Here is a 24515-nt window from a genome sequence, read left to right as displayed (position 1 = left end):
ATCTGAATTTATATAATAATTTTTATTTTTACCTATTGTAAAAACAATTTTTTTTTATTTCACAGCCAGTAATCAAACTACCTAATAAGCTTGAATTTTGTAAGATCAATATTTAATTTAGTAAGATGGGCTTCTTTATACCAGTCAAAACTAAATTTGAAGGTCAAGACTAGTCGAGACAGGTCGAGACTGGTTCAGACTGAGTCGAGACTGGTTCAGACTGAGTCGAGACTAGTCAAGACAGGTCGAGACAGGTCGAGCCTTGGTCGAGCCTTGGTCAAGACCATTTCAGACTAAGTAAAGTCGAGACCTAGTCGAGTACACTTAAGTACAGTTAAGTCCAGTCCAGACAATGTCGAGACTAGTCGAGTAAAATGTGTGCTCGATTTTACTGGTCGAGCACAAAAACTGGTCAATTCAGACTCTGAGCAGTTTGTAGTGTTATGATTGACTTTAGAATTCAAACAAATATGATTATTCTTTATCTACTTACTTTAACATACATAAACAACCATTTATTATGAGAAAAAAAAATTGATATTTTTTGGAAAATTAATTTTACAATTAGGACACATACTGTAAATTCAGAAATTATTGCAATGTTTTTTTATTGCAAAAATGCGACAGGGTTGTAATCGCAATAATTGAAGCTCACATTCTTTTTCTATATAAAAAAAATTAAAAGAATTTTCTTGATATAGCAAAAATTAAAATTGCATTTTAGTTTAAAATGACGAAATGGCAATAATAAATGCTTGCAATAATGTCTGAATTTACAGTATATGATTTTTTGTAGAAATAATTGTGATGATGTAAAATTTAAGGGTTATGATGTGCATCCAGATACTTAATTTACATGGTATGTTTTATCATGTTTATAGGAGTTTGTTAGAGACTACAAAGTATTTAAAGAGAAAGTGAAGGATTTTGATAGAAGATTAGCAACCATTAGTTGTCATGCATTTGATGATTGTGGCACCATAGAATCTACTTTTAAGGTAGGTTTATGGGACCAAAGTAGTAACAATGATAAGAATTTCATACATATATATGCTTAGGAAGAGATGAACTTGTACATCACTTTAACATAAGAGTGACTATCAGAGGGATTAATTACCCTGAAAAATGCTATTTTAGAAAAAAAATGTTGATTCTACATGTAATTTATGTAATTTATGTGTAACTATCATATCAGTCTTTCCCTCAAACTGTTTGTATTTGATATTTGTTGCTTCTTTTATAGAAAAACATTTTCCTTGTATTTTTATTACAAGCAATTTTAATTAAAATATCAATGAATACTAAAAATGTTAAGCGATCAAGTAGGAGTTAGATGTGAATTATATTGATTAAAGTATTATTAAGTGTTTATAGGGTTAACGTTTATATATAAATAATATGTTCCCAATTGGAATTTTTGAAACAAAGACAATTATTATTGACTGATAATGTGTATTTATATAATGATCCGTGTATTTACAGTTTCTTGCCATTATGGGTTCTCTTCTTGATAGAGAATTGGTCAAGCTGGACATTGACAACAGGTATCCTCTTGTTGTTGAGATGATGCATGATGAACTTGATACGGTCAAGAAAATGTATGACCAGCAGATGGCTTTAAAACAAGAAGGCAAATTAATACTACACAAGAACATGCCTATGATGTCTGGTATGTTGCGTTGGTCAGCTGAAATGTCGGCAAGAATTTCTGGCCCAATGACAGATTTCGAACAATTTAAGCACCCGTAAGTAAACCATGACTGTTTGTAATACATATTATGTTTTTTGGTCTGTGCCTCAATCTGTCCATCTGTTCCTTCGTTTGTTTGTCTGTTTGTCTGTATAATATTGAAGCATAATTGAGATTAAGATATTAACTATTTGTTTCTTGCCTGTTCAGTAATTTTATTAATTTCAAATATACACAATTTTAGTAAAAATCATTTGAAAGATGTATAAACTATAAGAGCCACAAAACAGAATTTACACCAGTCTTAAAACTTGTATAATAGAATGTTAGTATATGAAATTGAATTTATTCAAAATCAACCTGACAAATTACATGTGGAATGACTGTGAAATATGTTAATGGTGTCTTATTTAATATCTAAATCTGTGGAAGAAGCTAGTAATAAACCATGCACTCTTGTTTGTACATGATAAAAAAGAGGATGTGGTATGATTGCTAATGAGACAACTGTCCACAAGAGACCAAAATTACACAGACATTAACAACTATAGGTCTCCGTACGACCTTCAACAATGAGCAAAACCCATACCACATAGTCAGCTATAAAAGGCCCCTATAAGCTAAGACAATGTAAAACAATTCAAACGAGAAAACTAACAGCCTTATTCATTTAAAAAAAAATGAACGAAAAACAAACATGTAACACATAAACAAACGACAACTACTGAATTACAGGCTCCTGAGCCTGTTTCATATATTAACTGTTTTTCAGATGCATGTCAAGCAACAGAGCCAAGCTAGTATTTACTAAATATGAAGAAATGTGTGGACTTCTAAAGCAGTGAGTACTGTGTGAACATAGATGTTTTTTGTTTTTTCAGTATATAAAAACAGTAGCTATACTATATTTGGTAGCCATGTGGTGTAAGTAGTTGATCCATCCACCACTACAAATTGTTCTAGCCTATTACATGATTATATTGTTTTTGAAACTTCATTTAGTTACTTGAAAAACTCAAATTCCAGTTGCCCTGAGTTTTCAGCCAATGTTTAGGGGCAAAGTCAAGAAATGGTCATATTTTTCAGACCTTATCTTATCTTAAAGGTCATTTACTGAATTGGAAGATTAACAGTATCACATTTTTTATAAGCCCTTCTTTTAGACGGGACATATATTGGTATACCGTTGTCCGTCCGTCCATCTGTCCGTCCGTCCTGTCATCCGTCCTCCACACTTCGGACAATAACTCAAAAACACTTTCACCAATTTCCATGAAACTTGAGTGAAATGTTTATATCTATTGATGTAAGCTCCCTTTCGTTTTTTTTTAATTTCAGATTTTAAGTTTTGGATTTATGGGGCTTTTTTCATAAAAAAAGGGGGATTTTCAACACTTTGGACAATAACTCAAAAAGGCTTTCACCATTGTCCATGAAACTTTGGTGAATGGTTTATATCTATTGATGTAAGCTCCCTTTCAATTTTTATGAATTTCGGATTTTAAGTTTTGGATTTATGGGGCTTTATTCATAAAAAAGGGTGATTTTTAACACTTCGGACAATAACTCAAAAAGGCTTTAACCAATGTTCATGAAACTTTGGTGAATTGTTTATATCTATTGATGTAAGCTCCCTTTCAATTTTTATAAATTTCAGATTTTACATTCCGTGTTATGAATTTTTATGCTTAAAAAAGAGGGGATTTTCCAATTTTGGGACAATAACCAACACTTTCACAAAATTTTATGCAACTTTGATAAATTGTTTATATCTATTGACATAAGCTCCCTTTCCATTTTTATAAATTTTAGATTTTATGTTTTCTTAAGTAATGAATTTTTATACTAAAAAAAGGGGATTTTTATGCTTAGTTAAATTTGAGGTAGCCTTAATAGCGCCAATTTTTTTTGTGCATTTTTATTTATTATTTGGGGGGGGGGGGTATTTGACAGGGCTCACACTATTTCTAGTTGATCATATACATTCATTTAAAGCATAAAAGACAAGTTAAAAGAGCAACGGCGTATCATGCGCTAAAGAGCAGCCCTTTATTTTATTTGTTTTTTTCAGCAGCTTAGCAGCAATATACCCACTTCACCTGAATATGGGATATACATTTCTCAACTCATTTAGTATTCAAGAGCTTGCAGCTGATAATCCGACTTTATTCAACTTTACCAGTGTATGAGCTGAAAGTGCATGGACCAGGTTAATCTTAAAGAATGTCTTGTCCTTTTTCTAAAAAGAATTCATCAGAAGATACTAAGATCTAGATGAACAAAATTAGGTATCAATTCCACAAACAACACATAGATATTAATATATTACCTCATCCTTTCAAACCAAGGATGAGTGGGAATCCTCCAACCAATGTAAGCCGGATTCCCCCAAAAAAATAGCAAATTGTACATCTTTCAATGTATTTAAATATGATATTTATGATTTGCATGTTCATTTTTTCTCTTAAATAGGTTGAACGGCGAAACATACAATGACTGGATTGGTGGAGTAGACGAGATCTGTGCCTTCAACCTAAAACAGCCATTAATCACAAGAGACAGCGAGACAAATCTTGTCAAGGTCAATTGTGATCCCAAGCTTACTGCAGTTCTCAGAGAGGTCAAATATCTAGAAGACGATGAATCCAAAGAGATCCCGAAAGCAGCCAAAAATGTGTACGAACATAACGACACCTTGTGGAAGTTCTCCACAAATCTAGATCTCACAGTGAGGCTCTACAATAAAGTGCGGACAAGTGTATTGGAAGTAGAATACCCACTCATAGCTAAACAGTTAGAGGATATTGATCAACAACTTCAGGAAGCTGAGAAAACTCTGAACTGGGAAAATGAAGGTAGTCTTAGTGTTTATTTATTAAATTTAAGACAACAATAGTAAGTGAGTTAATAAGAAAACTAAATATGTTTCATGTAATCTGATAATTACTGGATACAATTCTTGCATAAGAAACATATATATATTCAAGATATATATAGTGTGTTGTATTAAAATGGTTACACATGTATAGACGACTTTCAAATTCATTCATTTCATGTATGTTTCCAGTTTTACAAGGGTTATTTTATAATTAGTTTACAGTAAGAGTTCAAAGATTGACATCAGGCCAGGAATTTTTAATTTGTTGGTTTACGGATCCACCGACCCGATTTTAACGTTTTCCAGAAAAAAAATAAAATTGACTTTTTATGCTTTTTTATTCCCGCCGACCCTCACAAATACATTATCCCTGAAAAATAATTAAAACATTCTTTTTTTTTAAATGAAATGTATTAATCACTAACAAAATTGATAACACTTTCTGTTGTGAAAAAATAAAACTTCCAGTTTATGTTTCTAAAAATAGACAAATCAGTTATATCTGACCTTGAAATGTTGTTTACGCAAATAATTTTGCGGAACGAAATCTGTGTTTAAAACCAATTACACAATCAGTTCATTTCCCTTATTTGTCATCAGTCCGTAAGATGCATAATCTCATAGAAATAGACTTGTCCAAATGTGGACAGGTGGAATTTTTAGCATGAAGTAAAAGTTCTGATTTAGAATTTTCTTGTTTCATAGAAAATAAAAAAAATAGCGTCCATTTTGGATAAAAAACGGGGATGCATGACACCAGATCAACCCGATATTCTCGTTCTTCCCAGTGGACGAGTCTATTAAGTTTTTGACATGTGTGTTGAAACTTATTTTCGTTTGACGTTTTTTACATTTTTTTTCTTTATCAGTTTTTGTACTTGAATATCATTACTCACCATGTTTTCTGGAATTGATTAACAGCTACACAAATTTGTTTTTCTTGTTTAATGAAGAATTAATTTCGTCTTTATCCGTGAACACCCCCCTTTTTTACGGGAAATTATTAAACAATGTCATACGCTATTTATGACAGCTGAGCAAGAATATTTCATTGAACTAAAATTTGAAATGATGACAAAATAGCATTACAAACGATTTTGTTAGAAAGGTGAAATACATATTTATTTTGCATATTTTTTCTGTCTTGAAATTTTATTTATTTTTTTCCCGACCGACTGACCCGACTTTTTCATGGGTAAAATCCGTAAACCAACAAATTAAAAAACTGTGGCCTCAGGTCAACTGGATAACTCATTCATACAGAGAAAATTGAAATTTCATTTATCTATTTACTAGTACTTCACTGTTCTTATATAGTACATATGTAAGTTGGTTATAATACACAAACAATACAGATAACAGTTTGATATACATGAATTTAGTGAAAAGTTATATATGCGTATCAGTGTGTTAACCATATTGTTTACCTTATAAAAAGCAAATAATAAGGTATTTCAGACTTGGTCTTTACTTAACTTCAATTATTTCAAAATGATAAGTATATTAAAAAAAATACTTATGATTAATTAAAGGAGTTTGGGAATATATTCAAAAGACAAGAGACCAGGTGATAGACTTAGAATCCAGAGTTCAGAAGTCTAAAGACAATGTAGAAGAGATAGAAAAGATAATGTCGACTTGGAGTAAACTGCCATTATTTGAGAGAAGTCAAGAAAAGAATGAAACCCTTCTTAATTTAGAAGACAGGAAAGAAAGATTAGAGAAAAGATACAAACAGATTAAAGATGTTGGAGCTAAACTTCATGCTTTGTTGAAGGTACTACTAAATCTTTTACTTAATAAAACCATTATAATATAAAAAAGAAGATGTGGTATTATTGCCAATGAGACAGCTATAAAAGGCCCCAAAAAGACAATGTAAAACAATTCAAACAAGAAAACTAACGGCCTTATTTATGTAAAAAAATGAACGAAAAACAAATATGTAACACATAAACAAACGACAACCACTGAATTTACAGGCTCCTGACTTGGGACAGGCACATACATAAATAATGTGGCGGGGTTAAACATGTTAGCGGGATGCCAACCCTCCCCCTAACCTGGAACAGTGGTATAACAGAACAACATTAGAACAAACTATAAAAATCAGTTGAAAAAGGCTTAACTCATCTGATGGACAAAAATATAAGATCATTTGTAGATTGTAGTTTTTTTCATAAATAAAAGTGAGGAAAAGTAACTCTACAAGAAAGCTATATGATACTGCATTATTAGGAAATCTGTTGATGTTTTTGTGCAATAGGATTATAACTGTTTGTTATTTTCTTACATTTGAAAAAATATCAAGTAATTAATTGGAAGGGTTAAGGTATGGAGACTAAATAAAATTGAGAATGGAAATGGGGAATGTGTCAAAGAGACAACAACCCGACCAAATAAAAAAACCAACAGCAGAAGGTCACGAACAGGTCTTCAATGTAGCGAGAAATTCCTGCACCCGGAGGCCTCCTTCAGCTGTCCTTTAAACAAATATATACTAGTTCAGTGATAATGAACGCCATACTAATTTCCAAATTGTACACAAGAAACTAAAATTAAATAAATACAAGACTAACAAAGGCCAGAGGCTCCTGACTTGGGACAGGCGCAAAAATGCGGCGGGGTTAAACATGTTTGTGAGATCTCAACCCTCCCCCTATACCTCTAACCAATGTAGAAAAGTAAACACATAACAATAAAGCCTGTTTAAACTAAAAAATCAAAGGAACAAACTTTTTTTAATACCTGCAATCTAAGTAGCTTGTTTCTTCATTAACTTCAGCTGTTCAGATATTAAAGGTTATTCTTTTTTGAGATTTATATACTTAAGATATGATATGTATGTGTCAATTGACTATTTTAGGAAAATCTGGACCACTTTAAAGCTGACCCTAATTCAGACACGTGGAAAGCCTATGTTGACTACCTAGATGAAATGGTTGTAGATGGGCTATTCAACACAATTCACTGCAGCGTTAAATTTCTCCTGGACAATACTGATCCTAAAAATGACATTGGTCCATTGTTTGAGTCACAGTTAGAACTTCAACAACCAGAAATAATCTACGTTCCTTCCCTCGACTTTGGAAGTACAGATGGCTATTACGATTTGGTGGATAGTATCCTTGGGGATATTTTTAAGCAGTCTGCTCTCATTCCTCGTCTGGCCACTCATTCTGGACAGGAACATTACCAACAAGATATGGAAGAAATGGAAGAACTTGCAGACATGAAGAGTGAAATGATGGACCGGGTTAATGTCATCATGAACAAGGGCATGGAATATAGGAACTCATTTGATAATTATGCCTATCTTTGGGTAGATGACAGAAACGAGTTCATGAGACAGTTCTTGGTCTACGGCCATGTTCTGACACCTGAGGAGATTGAATCAGGTGATGATGTGCCACAAAAACCACCAAAATTAATGCAGTTCAAAGAACAGGTTAGAGTTTAACATGTTTAATATAATATATAATGCATGTTTTTGACATTTTTTTATTTTTTAGATATAAGAAAAACATATAAGGAATAAAAGATGGCAATTAGGTTTAATTGAAAATCAACATAAAAATATGTAAGTGGGTAGCTACATATAGGATGTGGGTACCCAACATGGCAAATATTTGTTAGAATAACGCTATTAATTAATGTTATTCTCCATTTGGTTCTAAAGGTAGCTACAATATATGATATTTGACTATTGAAGCTAACCATATCAAAAAGACATACAACTTTTTAAGTTATTTTCATTACAATGCAATTGATAGTTAGATTTTATACAATCAATTTACCTCCATAGACATGATAGAGGAGCAAAACTAAATGGATTAATTTTACCAATTCCTCTTTATAACATGTAAAATAAAATTGAGAATGGAAATGGGGAATGTGTCAAAGAGACAACAACCGGACCGTATAAAAAACAACAGCAGAAGGTCACCAACAGCTCTTAACATGCATGGTTAGTTAAAAAATTGTTTAACATACTTTACTGTTACAATTTTAGATAGATGCATATGAAAAGATATATGATGCAGCTGAACAGATACACCATACACAGATCTTTGAGAAATGGTTCAGGGTTAATTCTAAGCCATTTAAGCAGGCATTACTGAACACCATTAAGAAATGGAGCTACATGTTCAAACAGCATCTCATTGATCATGTCATTAACAGGTTTGTAGAGCAGTTTGTCATGACCCTGCTACTAGGCATGGAGGGCATTGAGTGTTACACTTTTCAGTCTGTACATCTTAAAATTGGACTTTGTTCTGTAACCTTAGTTTGTCTCAACTAAATGTTATGGAACTAGTACACAACCCAAATAATTTACTTATTTACATGTGCATGTAATCCATCAGCATAACAGTTCTTGGGAGACAAAAGAAAAATATATAGAGTTGCAAATTGTTTAGCAAAATAGTGAATTTATTATTAAAAATTAGTAATGATAATTAATGAAAAGTAACTCTTTTTTAACCATATTAACCTTGTAAAAAACACAAAAGAATATTGAATTGACATTGCTTCAAACTAAGTACAGTAGAAGTTAATAAAAATTTTAACATTTGGATTTTGTAGGTTCTGAGATTGTCTGGGGACCAAGAACAATATTAACTTCCATAATCTTAAATTAAGTTGTATTGTTTTATCACCTTGTCAATTATGCCTCAACCAATCAAAACATCTTAAAAACATTGATGTTCCTTAACTTTTCACATTCTGAATTTATCATTTAGTTGATTTTTGTTTCAGTTTGAAGGAGTTATCAGACTTCATTATTAAGACTGATGCAGGGTTATTGAAGCCAGTGAATAATTACGATGGGCTAGTAGATTGTATGGGTTACTTGTTGGCTGTCAAGGAAAGACAGTCAAGCACAGATGAAATGTTTGAACCTCTAAAACAGACTATAGAACTGCTGAAAACTTACAATCAGGAAATGCCAGAGGAAGTCCATTTACAGCTACAGGTATGTTTAGCAGTTGATGCTTGTAGGAATTAGGTTTATATATTTAATTGATATCGTAGGTGTAGTCCTTGACCATTAAAAGGAGAACCTTTAAGTTTTAGATACTTGAATATTGGTATTAGTTGTTATTGGCTTTGAGCTAGATGTCAATACTGTATAACTTTTCTTGGATATGGGTTAAAATTAATTCTTCAGGTGGCTAGATTACTGTGTGGGACACATAAGTCCACAATTATACAGACAAAATTTAATGTACTTGACGTGACGGTACCCAAATTGCACCTATTTTGACAGTTTATTCAACTACGTTTTTTTATGATCAAGACAAACATTTCCATTTTGTGTTTATTTTGTAGCCGTATCCTTCTTTATTATATAGGTACACCAATTAGATTTTCAAATTCATATGGAATCATAGAAAAATTGGTCTGAACTAACCTCCAAACCATCAATGATTCTGTAATGAGGAGTACCCAAATTGCATCCATGCTTAAATTCACATCGTCAAAAGTGTAATAACCAAGCTTTTGTTTGATTTCTTCAAATATTTTGATCAATTGGATATTAGTCAATGCTTACTCTTCATATATTACGAAATGGATACTCATAATATATTGTATTTGCTAATTTTAAAAAGATGACGTTTTGATGACGTCGCATGGTGACGTTTTCGTACATTTTGCTTTTTCAGTAAACAGTCCATCTGTTGATAAATACTGTGAACGTTTTGTGTATATCTAAATATGTTTACTATGTTGAAAGACGTGCATAGTATCAAATCATAAAAATACAAATTGTTTAGTCTCTAGGAAATCTTGTTAGATTACCGTTGCTATTTTTTCTAAATAGGTGCAATTTGGGTACTTGGTGCAATTTGGGTACCCTTACGATATATATTTTGTGTCTAAGCTCATAAACTGTAATGCACTAAATCTTTTGTACTAACAACCATCATGAATGGTTATGAAAGTAACAGAAAAATCAAATGTATATTATACTTTTGTGTTTAGTGTGCAAACATTATAATACTTGTCTCTTTCAAACTGTTTTACATTTTGTTTAAAACAACTACAGTTCATGTACAACCTTCAACAATTAAGTTAAAATATATTGTATAGTAAGTGAAAAAATGTTTTAATGATTTTTGACCCCAAACATTTGGTGAGACACTTCATAACTTAAGTTTGTTGAGAAAATAGTGATAGTAGCTTGATTTGAAATAATGAGATGTGGTATCCTTGCCAATAAGTCAACAAGTACAAATGATATGGATTTAAGCAAATTAGATCACTGTGCAGCCTTCCAACAATAAGCAAAATCCATCCCATATATAGTCAGCCGTAAAAGGCCCCATCATGACAAAATGTGAAACAATTCAATGAAAAAATATTGCTTGATAAGTTAATATATATGTCAAAATAATAACGAATTTTTTGCTCTTTACAGGAACTGCCTGAGAAATGGAACAACACAAAGAAGATCTCCATAACAGTAAAACAGGAAGTGGCACCATTGCAGACGACAGAAGTAACCAACATCAGACAGAAATCAGCTACATTCGATGTTAAACAACATAAATTCAGGGAACAATTCCGTACCATTAAACCATTTAGATATGATTGTGCTACTCCTTATGAGATGATTGCTAGGGTAAATTTACATATTCAGAGAAATTATCTTATTTTTTATAATCTGTAATTCAAGAATTTAAAAATAAACATGTTTCCTCTTTCCTATGAAAGAATTTGAGTGGAGTAGTAGCAGGTAGATTAAGCTCAAATTAAAAAATAAATTTGAAACAGATATGCTAGTCTTTATCAAAGAGATAAAAGTTAGGGCTTTAGGAAATTCTTCCTGTTTACATGTACATGTGTATCTATAAATCTGTCTTATTTATTGATAAATAAAAATTTCATTGCTTAAAAGGAAATGAACATATAATTTGAATAACCATAAGAAAGGGAAATTCTAACATAAAATGCTTTGAGTACACACCCGTGGTAAAATATGAATATATTTCATGGGCTGTTCCCATTGTACCCCCACGTCATATGTTTTTTAATGAATGAGGAACCTGACGTCATAGAACGGTGACTTAAGAAAATAAGCACTTTACGGGAAAATTCACGCTTGTGAATCTGAAAATCATTACAACAAGGAAACGCAAACAAACGATGCTAAAATGTGTTATAAGCCATTTTTTTTTTATACATGTTAGACATATAAGTAAATTATCATTTGAATTCATCCAAAACTATCTTAATACGTTATTTTGAATAGTTAAAACATGTCACTAATTCAGTTTGCTCCTTTCTTTTACGTCAATTTAATAGTGCGTTTATTTATGAGAACGGCAAATATTTGCCTCCACCTAGATCGCTTTGATAAAAAAGAATTGCCGTATTTGTCCTATTAGAATCGAAATAATTCATGGGGGCTTGAATATATCTAGATTTTACCACGGGTTGTCCCTTTATGCCGATATTTTACCCCTCGCTAACGCTCAGGGTAAAATATTTGTCATAAATGGGCCAACCCGTGGTAAAATCACGATATATTCAATCCCTCATGAATTATTTCTTAAATATGATACCCAATATTTGCCACATTTCATCAGCATAAAACAAATTTTAGAAATCCTGTAGAATAAGGTTTACATTTTTTCAGGGTCTCTTATAACCAATGAGGGGTGTCAAAAGTAGATGAAAAGATGAATAAGTTTGACAAATATTAAAATGTTTGACGCTCTTAATAGAATTTCACAATCTCCAAATTAGAATATTCTTACATTTTGTTCATATTTCATAAAACAATTTCTTTTCCTCCTATAGTACCATGAGGATATTGCTGTAATGGAGACAGAGATGAGAGCCTTGTTAGAAGCTTCTAGCTTGTTTGAAGTAAATGCACCAGACTTCAAACAACTGAAACAGTGTAGGAAGGAAATAAAACTTCTTAAACAACTCTGGGACTATATTGTTATTGTACGCTGCAGCTTTGATGATTGGAAAACTACGCCTTGGAAAGAAATCAATGTAGAGCAAATGGAAATTGATACTAAGAAACTCGCCAAGGATATCCGAGCGCTGGATAAGGAGATGCGAGCTTGGAATGCTTATGTTGGACTGGAGGATAGTCTAAAAAATATGTTGACATCACTCAAGGCTGTGAGCGAATTGCAGAATCCATCAATCAGGGAACGTCACTGGATGGAATTGATGGCTGAAACAAAGGTAGGAAGTAAACCAGGATACAGTTCGTTAATGTTGTGGAAAAAGTTTAAGGATTTGAATTGTTTATTTAGATAATAGGAAATCATAATAAACTTTTAAAGTTTGTAATGAAAATTTCACAGGCTTATAAAATGTTACAAGCATTTAAGTGCCAGTCTTTGTAAGAATCAGACATTTTAGAAGAATTTCAAAACATAGCCTGGAAAAACACACAGAGCTAATCCATCCTTTTTGGGAACTACCCTTATCCCGAGTTACAGATAGTAGGGCATTTGTTTCTGTGTGTTTGTTAATTCAAGAAAAAAAATCTAGATAACTTTTGGTTAGAATGATAGCAAATTCCTAAGTCAGCTCACCGTAATTGTAAATTTCTAGCGATTTCAACCATATTTTATCTTGTTATTCCAGAAAAGGTAAAAGAAATCAATGTCATTTGTGCATCATTATACATTTTGAACGTATATTAATGTAAACTTGAGCAGGATTTTGATTGTCAATTTTTCAACACTGTCTGATACTTAGACAGATCTGCACTTAAAAGTTTTGAGAAATCATTTTTATAAACAGAAAAATTTATTGTTTTGTAGGTGAGATTTGTTATGGATGAGAACACAACTCTGGCAGATCTTCTGTCTCTCAACCTTCACAAGTATGAAGAAGCTGTTCATGGTATTGTAGATAAGGCTTCCAAAGAAATGAGTATGGAGAAGGTTCTGAATGAACTAGATGTCACATGGGCTGCAATGGAGTTTCAGCATGAACCTCATCCCAGAACAAAGATTACTATGCTGAAGACAAGCGAAGAATTAATAGAGACATTGGAAGATAATCAGGTTAGAGTCAGTAATACCTTTTCCAATACTGTGGATTCATTATTATTCGTACTATACCAATTTTCGAGGTTTTTGTTGGTACAGGTGAACCACGAATTCTAATGTTCAAAGAAAAACACATTTCCAATAGGCTTTGTATGCAGAGATTGGCAAAACCACAAAATCAAATATCCATTAATATGCAAGTTTTCAGCAATCCACGAAAATTGATACCCAAGAAAATAAATGAATCCACAGTATTTTGGAAAACCCCAAACTAGCAACTTGCCATGATTCATGGAAAACACTTGATTTCATATTCTTTTTATGGACTCATTTATTTTTATTGGTATCAATTTTCATGGATAGTGGAAAACTTGCATTTTGATGGGTGACTTTGTGGTTTGGTCAATCTCTTTTTACAAAGCCTGTGGAAACTGTATAATTTGTTGAATTTGTGGTTACCTTGTAATCATGAAAACCACAAAAATTGGTATCTATTGAATAAAAATGAATCAACAGTAATTAGCATGATGGAATATTTGAATATTGTATGGGTGCAGTTTATTCAACTTCCAGAGTTGAAAATGTTGCATACCAATCACAGCATTTTTGTGTATTGCTTTAAAATTTTACATTGAATGCTTCAGATTTACCTAGATTGCTTCAGAAATACATAATGATGAATTGAAAGTACTATGTATGTGCATTATTCTATGCACCTTTGGATACTGGAAATCCAAAAATTATTGCTTACATTTGTTATTTCGATTTTGTCATTTTAGACTTGAATGTGATTTTAATTTTTAGGATTTTAAGAATAATCCTCTTTAATTCATATGAAATATTTCAAAATACGAGTTTCAATTATTACATTTACAACTTTGTTGCATTTTTCAAAATAATAAAAACTTCGCAATAATTTCTGAATTTACAGTATTTCTAAGTTGAAACTGTATCTCTTACTTGAAAATAACTAATTTTAAATTATCCATATAAAGACCATTCTAAATCATATCCACACATGAATATATGGTAAAATGTCAAACTAACACTGATTTAAAATTTCAGGTGCAACTGCAAAATATGCTCTCATCAAAGTACATAGCACATTTCTTGCATGAGGTGTCAACCTGGCAAAGGAAGCTATCAACAGCTGACCAGGTTATTACTATCTGGATGGAAGTTCAAAGAACCTGGTCACATTTAGAGAGTATTTTCATTGGTTCAGAGGATATAAGAAATCAGCTTCCTGAAGACAGCAAAAGATTTGATGGAATTGATAATGATTTCAAGGTATTGAGAATTGGGAATATTTTTCAGTTGAAGAATTCATGAAATATTATGATAAAATGTTTTCTAAATTTCATGTAAAAACTGAAACTAATAGTTGTCAATATCAGTCTGATAACTGTCATATTTATATGTGAAACTTGTACATTTGTTTACAACTGAAAAACTTTTTGTCATGAATTTGCTTAATCAAGTTTATAATCTATGGGAGTTTCCAAAATGTTATATAAGTTAGTTCTTCTATGACAATTTTGTCAAACTAACATTCAACATTCTTAAATTTTTCAGGAACTTGTATCAGAAATGGAGAAAACTAAGAATGTGGTTACTGCTACTAATCAGACAAATTTATACGAAAGATTGGAAGCTATCCAAGGGCAGTTAACTCTGTGTGAGAAGGCTTTAGCAGAGTATTTAGAGACCAAGAGATTAGCATTTCCCCGCTTTTATTTTGTATCATCTGCAGATTTGTTGGATATTTTATCAAATGGAAATAATCCTCCCCTGGTAAGTTATGTCCTGCTTTACATCACTTGGTAGCAAACAAAATGACTTGTAAAGTGTTTTCTTGTTTACCTTATTATTATAACCATGATGCATTAATTGCAGAAGACATTGAAATACTGTTTTTAAATCTGTCTGTCTGTCTGTCTGTCCATGCATCTGTCTGTCCTGTAGTTTTCTTAGTGGTTTTGTGTACAATGTTTGCCATATTTTATAAATTGGTATAGGAAGATGTGGTATGAGTGCCAATGAGACAACACTCTATCCATAAGTTTATGTAACAATGTCTCATACAAGTTGAAAATCAGGGCTGATCAACCATTTTTGAAGAAGAGTAATGCCCCTTTGAAATATAATTTATATGGAAAATTTCATTGTTAGTACTGTTATGTGTACAATTCTTGTCAGATTTTTTATGAATCTTTCATCATATGTGTATACTTGTTATATTTTATACCTATATACTTTAATAGAATATGTATGCATTTGTAATTTTTGAAGTACTATAAAAATTCAGAGATTATTGCATGCATTTATAATTGCTGTTTTTGAAGATTATTGCATATTCAGGACTAACTGCATACAGATATGTGTATCAGATATTAGAATGTAAATTCTTATTATTGCGATAACCACCCTGTCCCATATTAAGCATTGTTTACAACCTTGCAATAATTTCTGAATTTTCAGTATATATTGTTAGAAAACTTTTGTGGAATTATATACATAGTATTATACTGCTTGTAGGTGTGTCGACATTTAACTAAGTTTTTTGATAGTATGGCTAAGCTAAAGTTTGCTACAGATTCCAAAGACAATCCACTCAAATCTGGTCTGGCCATGTGGAGCAAAGATGGCGAATATGTAGATTTAAAAGAACCATGTGATCTGAATGGACAGGTAAACTTTATATATTTTCTTCATATACGTTGTACATGAAAATAAAAAATTATTACATCTTCTCATAAAATTAAGAAATTATTACATCTTATCATAACAATGAAACTAGTTTCAATAAATGTAATTTTATTTTGAACATACAAAATTTTGGAAAACTGATTTCAGAATGTTGTTTTCTTGTTTTACATTTTGCAATGTAGAGGTCTTTCAATCATACCATAACTTACTGTTATATTAAAAGTTTATTATTATTATTATGTAGAACAGAAGTTTTTAGGCTAATTTCTTTCAAATTTCTGTTGATAGGTAGAAATTTGGTTGAATAGGTTACTCATAGCTATGCAAAATACCATAAGACATCAGTTAATTGAAGCTGTCACTACTTATGAAGAAAAGCCAAGAGATGTTTGGCTGTTTGACTTCCCTGCTCAGATGGCATTATGTGGCACACAGATTTGGTGGACTACAGAGGTCAATATTGCCTTTGGCAGACTAGAGGAAGGCTATGAAAATGGACTCAAAGATTACAATAAAAAACAGGTGAAAATTATTGTGATGAACTCCAAACAAACTTGATTAAATAACTTTCAATCCTTTATTTCAATTAAGCTGTAAGTAATTTTGATTGATATTCATACAGTTCGCATTAAGCAAATGAAATAAATAGTTGGTGGGCTTCTGAAATGTCGTATATGACTTTTTTGGCTAAAAAAACTTTCTGATACCAATGATCTGGGTGGGAGGAAATTTTTGGTGTTACAAAATAGCTTACAGTTAGACCAATCAAATCGTTTGAAAGAAGACATATTACAAAATTGCCAATGTCAGTTGTTTGCAAAGTTTTCTTCCAAAATGTTGTATGAAAACTTGAAAATCTCTATATAGTGGCTTTGGGAATGAAATAATTGTACATTTCTTTATTTCTATGAAAATAATTTAAGTTCTCAGGTAATCCAGAAAGGTAAAAGTTTTTCTTTCACTGCTATTTGCAAAAATGTTTTAAGTTCACATACAACATTTTGGAAGCATGCATTTTGACAAAATTTTCAAAGCCTGTTTGTGAGATATTTTTTTCTTTCAAATTTTGTAATTTACAACATTTTAGAAGCCCAGCAACGAATTATAAAAATCTTAAATATTTTTATAAAAATTATTTCTTAGGTTTACAATATGATATACTATGTTGATGGAAATACTTTCGGAACCTATGTTAACACTTTGTCAATTTGGCTATGATATATTCATGAAATGATAGTTTAGATTAAAAGACTTTTTAAATTCTGCTGTTAATTTTCATTTAGATTACACAGCTGAACAGTTTAATCAACATGTTGATTGGTCAGCTGAGTAAGGGAGACAGACAAAAGATTATGACAATATGTACCATTGATGTCCATGCTCGTGATGTAGTTTATAAACTAATTCAGAACAAAGTCTACAGTTCTCTAGCTTTTGCCTGGCTGTGTCAGCTCCGTCACAGATGGGATGACAATGAGAGAGACTGCTTTGCCAATATTTGTGATGCACAATTTAGATATTCTCATGAATATTTAGGCAACACAAGTCGCCTTGTCATAACACCTCTCACTGACAGGTAAGGGCTTTTCCATTAAGTCATACCTTGGATTTATTTATTTTCTTGGGAACCAAGTATTGTGGATTGAAGATTTTTTTTTTTATGTTTTTAAAATTTTGAAGTATTGACAAAGTCTGCATGAATGCACATATAAGGTTGTACTTCATTGAACTTTTATATTTGTGTTTTACTTTTACCCACAAAAATTGGTACAGCACAATTAATAATGAATCCACAGTATGAGGTACAATGAATTGTCATTTTGAAAATGGTGTTTCCACTTATAGAGGCAGTTTTAAAATTTCACTTACATTTAGTTGTCATCAGATTATTATAACTAGATAAAAGAAACCAAAGTTGCCATGTCATTACATCAGGTTAAGGTTACTAGCCTTCATAAAAATTGGTCTCTTGTTTCATCTGTAGCCTTCACAAATTTTGAGTGGATATCAAATTTACTGAAAACTTTTTTTATCTTGGTTCAAAGAAATAGTTTTTTAAAGATGTTTAAATAGTTAAGAAAAAGTAATTAAGTTTTGCAGAAAGTAGGGGAAAAAAAGATACAAGTGCCACCTCTTGTATATTCTATTAAAACTGCTATACACATGATACATATATTTTTATATGTTTTTGTTTACTGCAGATGTTATATCACTTTGACACAGTCCCTTCATTTGATTATGAGTGGTGCTCCAGCTGGTCCTGCAGGGACTGGGAAAACAGAGACCACAAAGGACCTTGGCAGAGCTCTAGGTATAATGGTTTATGTCTTCAACTGTTCAGAGCAGATGGACTATAAGGTAAACACATTTTAGTATTTCAATAATATTAAAGAAAGAAAAAGTTATAACATTAATTTGCATACCACAGGGACGTGTAGAGTAAACGTTTTCTTCTTTTATTAAAATAGTAAAAAAAAAATTTAAAAACAATTTTATTTCATCGCTACTATTCTCTTTTTAATATTTTTAGAACATCAATTTAAGATTACAAAGGCAGCTGGATTGCATGAAAAAAATGTTATTACCACAGAACATTATTAGATTAAGTATTGTTTTAGGTTTACAGAAACCAATTTTGTTGTGAATAAAGAACTTAAAACTTCATCAAAAATGCCCCCAAAAGATGTGGTAGCTAAATATATAAATACATTAGTGCTATTTAACTATTAAAGAGGAACCTAAGATGAACATGAACAGCCAAACTGTTTAAGATCGGTATTGCTTTTATATATATATATAGGATGTTTAACCCTTAATTGGAGGTATCATTGGGGGGTTCTGATCCCGGATCCCGCTTATTATTTTGTCAGATTCCCTATCCTGCTTTAATACACTATGTAGGTAAGAAATTCTATTTTTTTTTGTAATTTCCTGTGTCGTGCTAGACTTCATTTCACTTTTTCACAGCGCAATAATTTGACTTTCACGCCTCACGCTTAAAAAAATCAGCTATCCCGCTTCACGCTTAGAGGCCAATGTGACCCACTTAATTTTTTTATATCCAAAAGGTGTATCAACTGACTGTGCAAGGGCTGTATAGCTGGTCAAGGTTGTTAAAAACTTCCATTATCGTCAATTCTTGTAGCCAATTTACTAAAGGTTGTAAAATGTGTAATGAAACAAATATCTTAAATTATATTATAAATATTTACCATTTAATTAATTATTTTTGACAGTCTATTGGAAACATCTATAAAGGATTAGCCCAGTCTGGGGCATGGGGATGTTTTGATGAGTTTAACCGTATTGCTGTAGAAGTTTTGTCAGTGGTAGCAGTTCAAGTCAAATGTATACAGGATGCTATCAGAGAGAAGAAAACAGTATTTAGCTTCCAGGGTGAAGAAATACGTCTTAACTGGAATGTTGGCCTATTTATTACAATGAATCCAGGATATGCTGGAAGAACAGAATTGCCTGAAAATCTCAAGGCGCTTTTCAGACCATGTGCAATGGTGGTACCAGACATTGAGCAGATTTGTGAGATTATGTTGGTAGCTGAAGGATTTCTTGAAGCAAAGTTACTAGCAAGGAAATTTATAACATTGTACAACCTATGTGCTGAGCTTTTGTCCAAACAGGACCATTATGACTGGGGTCTAAGGGCTGTAAAATCTGTTTTGGTAGTGGCTGGGTCCCTAAAAAGAAGTGATCCTGACAGACCAGAGGAACAGGTTAGTATATATTAGTTTATTCAGTTTCTCCAAACAAAATCTTTATGACTGCACCCTATTGGTTGTTGATGTGTCCCTAAGGATGAGTGAAATGATATTGTTCACATAACTAAGCATTTGCTGGTGTAAATCTAGCTTACACTCTTCAAAATATGACTGGACCTCTTGCAGTAAAATTAATTTTAAAAGCATTTTTAGAAAAAAAGATAGTGACATGATTGCTTGGTTTAATTCAGTGAATTAAAAGAATTTAATAATACATGTATATTCAATAATTTTAATTGAAAAATCTTCTGTAATTTTATGTATGGTAAAACTGAGACCAGGAGATAATAAAACCTAGGCCTGCTCTCCTATCTGTAGAAGATTATATTACTATCTCTATAGAGTTTACATTACAGTACTGTTTTGTACTGCTTTTAAAAGGCATAAACTAATTCACTTCTATATAGTATTCAAATAGTATTTTGCTCTTTATGTAAATTTTTATCAGAATTAACATGAATAAAGCATAAAAAAGGATATAAAAAATCACCAAAAGTAACACATAGGGCAACAGACTGCACTTATCATTGACACCACACTCCTCTGAAAAAATAGAATATGTACAAAGAAAGACAAACAACACATTGATACAGACCCCCTTTGCTTATCTTTATATATGTTTTAAATTTTAAACCTATAGTACAAAACCTCCACTGTGCAGATACTAACACGAAGAATGTGTAGTTAACATCCATAGCAAATTATTTCCTTGTCAGTCCATCAAAAGCAGATTTACAAACAAAGTTTTTGTAGAATTTATCTTCAAAATAATTTTTAACTTATTGCAGGTGTTGATGAGAGCACTGAGAGACTTTAACATCACTAAGATAGTAACCGATGACATACCAGTCTTTATGGGGTTGATTGGAGATCTGTTCCCAGCTCTCAATGTTCCAAGGAAGAGGAATATGGACTTTGAAAGAGACATTAGACAGGCAGTCCTTGATCTGAAATTACAACCAGAGGAAAATTTTATTTTGAAGGTAAAAATGTATTTTAGATTACCAATCAACAGGTATTTGAGGAAAAAAACCAATGGCTTGCTTTCTGTAATTAATACACATATGGTACTAAGGTGTATACATTATTGGTAGTTATTACAGAGGAAGAATTGTTTAAAGACAAATCCTTCTATTCAGATCTACCAATAATATCTTCTTTATATTTTATATTTACTTTAGGTTAGGTCAAAGCTTCAAAATAAGCAAATAAAAAAATGGGGTCACCGACCTCGTTTTCGATTTAGAACGCCGTCTTTTTCATGCAATTTGGAAATCGGGACCTCTAGTCTATAGCAGTGTAATATTTTTTTATAAAGTTGGTTTCCCATAAAACTTGTTTGTTCTGCTAACCAAGTTGTTAATACAAACTATTTTAATAATATTACCTATTTCTGAGGAGAAAATAATAGCGATAAGTTGCTATAATAATTTTCCCGCCTTTATTTATTGTGAAATAACTATAAAAGAATGATGTTTAAAAAAAATTGACCAATAATTTCTCGATGAGTATTCAACAGAATATGCGTTGTTTATTTCTAGATAAAATCATGAAATAAAATGATGGGGTCACCGGTATGAAAAAAGAGATATTTCTACAAAAGGGTTAACAATTTGAAATGGCGGGAATACATTGCGCCAATTCTAATATAACGTCGAAAGGCGTTCCGCCGGTTTTGGGCGTTATTCCTATACAAATTACGGACAACACAGTTCTCGTTATTTGCTGTTAAGTTGTTTGTTTGTTTTCAACTACTATTAATGCATATTAATTTACACGTGATAGTTCTTAGTTTTCAGTCAGTTTCACAGACACGTAATATAAATGCGGTGGTTGGAAAATAATGCGTTGAACAAATGTACACGCAAATGGATTATGCTTCTATTCAACTTATTTATAGTGCTTATTTGTTGAACAGAAATTCTTCTTAAAATAGTGAATACATTTGTTATATCATTTCATAGTTCAGTCAAAGTATATCTGAAAGACAAGACAGACCTTTGCTTTCGACATCATGAATTCTAATTTTGCGGTTAAGAATGTTGTTCTTTTTTATTTTGATGATAATAACTTAAAATCAATAGAAATCTAAGACCCCTAACAATAAAGATCGAGGAGCCGATATTGCAAATATGACTCAGAAAGATCGGACTTAAAAATACCACTTCCAAATGTAGTTTTAAAAAGATTGATTTTTTTATGAACCAGGTTCCGTTCAATATCGTAGCGGCTACGTAGTATATATTTTGATCTTATGAACGAGTAGCTAGGCTAGCTGCAATCAATATCTATGTAGCAGCTAGGCTAGCTACATGTTGAATAGTCATAAATCTACGTAGCCCTATGTAGCCGCTACGATATTGAACGCAACCTTGATCTTTGTTTAAGTTTAAACGCTTAAATAAATCGATCTACAATTCAAAATGTTTTATGTAGATATGAAAATAAATCTGCGCATGGTCAGTTAAATGTATTCTTATAAGTAACTGATTTCAGAGTTTCATCCGTATACTCAAATGATTTGACAGAACATGTAGATAAAAAAAATGTATACGACGTTTATTTGCATCATTTTTCTGAAAGATAAAGATATGATAGCAAATAATACAAATTTCCACAAGAGACTTATTGACACAGGAATTAATTATAATAGGTCATCGTACGGCCTTCAACAAAGAGCAAATCTCATAATGCATATAAAGCTATAAAAGGTCCAGAAATGACAAATGAAAAACAATTCAAACGAGAAAATAACGGCTTAATTTATGAACAAAAAATAAATAAATGAAAAACAAATATGTAACACGTTAACGACAACAACGTAATTACAAGCTCCTGACCTTGGACGGGACCCGTTTCAGTGCTCGACTGATACCGTTACTTATTCGTTCTGTATTCGCTAAATATACGTGTGTTAATCGTTGCACATTTTAAAAACTATTATTTCAATTGTATTTATTCATTATTATTTTTTATTATTATTTTCTGTAAATTCCTCATCTTCAAACAAAATGACCGTTATAAGTAAAATTATTCTGACATTTCCTTGTTTTTAAAAGGACTTATGACATATTAATCAAAGAGATAATTAATAAATGCAGAAGCACATCTAATGAACCAAATATTTCCTTATTCTATTTACTACGAGGTTTTTTTTAACGAAATGACCGATTATTTTAGGATTGCAATGTATACTAAATTAAAATCACAAGTTCTGAAAGATCGTAAATGAGAACTGCTCTTAAAAGATCAATTCAATTTCGTGCAAGTGTTAACGGGGTCTATTTAACTTACTACTGTTTTCATCATTCATCCATAGGCATCTATTATATCAAAATATTTCGTCATATTGCTAGAAACTCAGTCTAAGTATACTTATACAGTTGTCATATCGTGATTATGAATGGAACCTAGTCCGACTTTTTTTCTCAAATCAACTATTGATTGTTTATGCCCCACCTACGATAGACTAGTAGAGGGGTATTATTTTTTCTGGTCTGTGCGTCCGTTCGTTCGTCCGTCCGTCCGTCTGTCCCGCTTCAGGTTAAAGTTTTTGGCCAAGGTAGTTTTTGAAGTTCCTGTTGCTTATGATATGATCTTTCTAATTTTAAGACCAAATTTGACTTTTGATCCCAATTTCAAGGCCTACTGAACCTGGGAACAGTATATCTAACTTAATATATATGTTCCTGACTGAACATAGAAAATAAAAGTGCAAGTTTCAGGTTAAAGCTTTTGGTCAAGGTAGTTATTTGATGAAGCTGAAGTCCAATCAACTTGAAACTTAGTAAACATGAAGCTTATGATATGATCTTTCTAATTTTAATGCCAAATTAGATTATTTTACCCAATATCACTGTCCATTGAACATGGAAAATGATAGTGTGAGTTGGGCATCCGTGTACTTTGGACACATTCTTTTTTCATATGCATTCCTCTCTAATTTAACCTTCCGACAACTTTTAAACACAGGCAGGATTATGTTGGTTTTTTTATATAAAAATTGCGCACCTAGTACATAAATATAAAATTTGGCAAATTGGTACATACTCGGGAGTGGTCAAATACAAAAACCTACCATGTTAGAAGCGTAAATGTTAACTTCTCTAGATGGACTTTATTTTATAGTACGTATGCGTCGTTGGGTTACTGATTTGTTGGTGCTTATCAGAAATCTGAATATTATATTTGTGTCAAAATGTAATCGCCTAACACATTCAAAATACGTATGTGCAATTTGCCATATCCATATAGGTACCGTAACGTAAGGTTTCTAATTCTATAGATACATTGAATTTTGATGACATGATTGATGATTTTCGTATTTTCTTAATGATTTGTTGAAATATAAATACAATTTAAAACCTAGGCTACCAAAGAGATTGTCTCTATAGAAAATATAAATCCATACACGTAGCAAATTATGGAAAGTA

At 31.7% G+C, this 24515-nt stretch overlaps 1 protein-coding gene across 2 annotated transcripts in view; it reads left to right on the top strand.

Annotated features, from left to right (window-relative positions):
- The window catches only part of LOC134724992 (dynein beta chain, ciliary-like), a 79060-nt gene that overhangs the window by 12548 nt on the left and 41997 nt on the right, over positions 1 to 24515 (top strand). For both annotated transcript variants that reach the window (XM_063588434.1, XM_063588432.1), the window contains 19 exons: positions 882 to 998; positions 1483 to 1745; positions 2463 to 2531; positions 4163 to 4545; positions 6101 to 6345; positions 7435 to 8016; positions 8581 to 8750; positions 9330 to 9546; positions 10993 to 11196; positions 12378 to 12779; positions 13367 to 13612; positions 14663 to 14887; positions 15173 to 15391; positions 16136 to 16288; positions 16595 to 16828; positions 17590 to 17882; positions 18508 to 18664; positions 19543 to 20037; positions 20871 to 21065. In XM_063588434.1, coding sequence (XP_063444504.1) covers positions 882 to 998; positions 1483 to 1745; positions 2463 to 2531; positions 4163 to 4545; positions 6101 to 6345; positions 7435 to 8016; positions 8581 to 8750; positions 9330 to 9546; positions 10993 to 11196; positions 12378 to 12779; positions 13367 to 13612; positions 14663 to 14887; positions 15173 to 15391; positions 16136 to 16288; positions 16595 to 16828; positions 17590 to 17882; positions 18508 to 18664; positions 19543 to 20037; positions 20871 to 21065 — 4869 coding nt within the window. The remainder of the gene's footprint in view (positions 1 to 881; positions 999 to 1482; positions 1746 to 2462; positions 2532 to 4162; positions 4546 to 6100; positions 6346 to 7434; positions 8017 to 8580; positions 8751 to 9329; positions 9547 to 10992; positions 11197 to 12377; positions 12780 to 13366; positions 13613 to 14662; positions 14888 to 15172; positions 15392 to 16135; positions 16289 to 16594; positions 16829 to 17589; positions 17883 to 18507; positions 18665 to 19542; positions 20038 to 20870; positions 21066 to 24515) is intronic.

The sequence above is a fragment of the Mytilus trossulus genome, chromosome 7, assembly GCF_036588685.1.
Source record: "Mytilus trossulus isolate FHL-02 chromosome 7, PNRI_Mtr1.1.1.hap1, whole genome shotgun sequence".
Lineage (NCBI taxonomy): Eukaryota > Metazoa > Mollusca > Bivalvia > Mytilida > Mytilidae > Mytilus > Mytilus trossulus.
The sequence above is the reverse complement of the archived record's forward strand: the minus strand, read 5'-3'. Positions and strand labels throughout refer to the sequence as shown.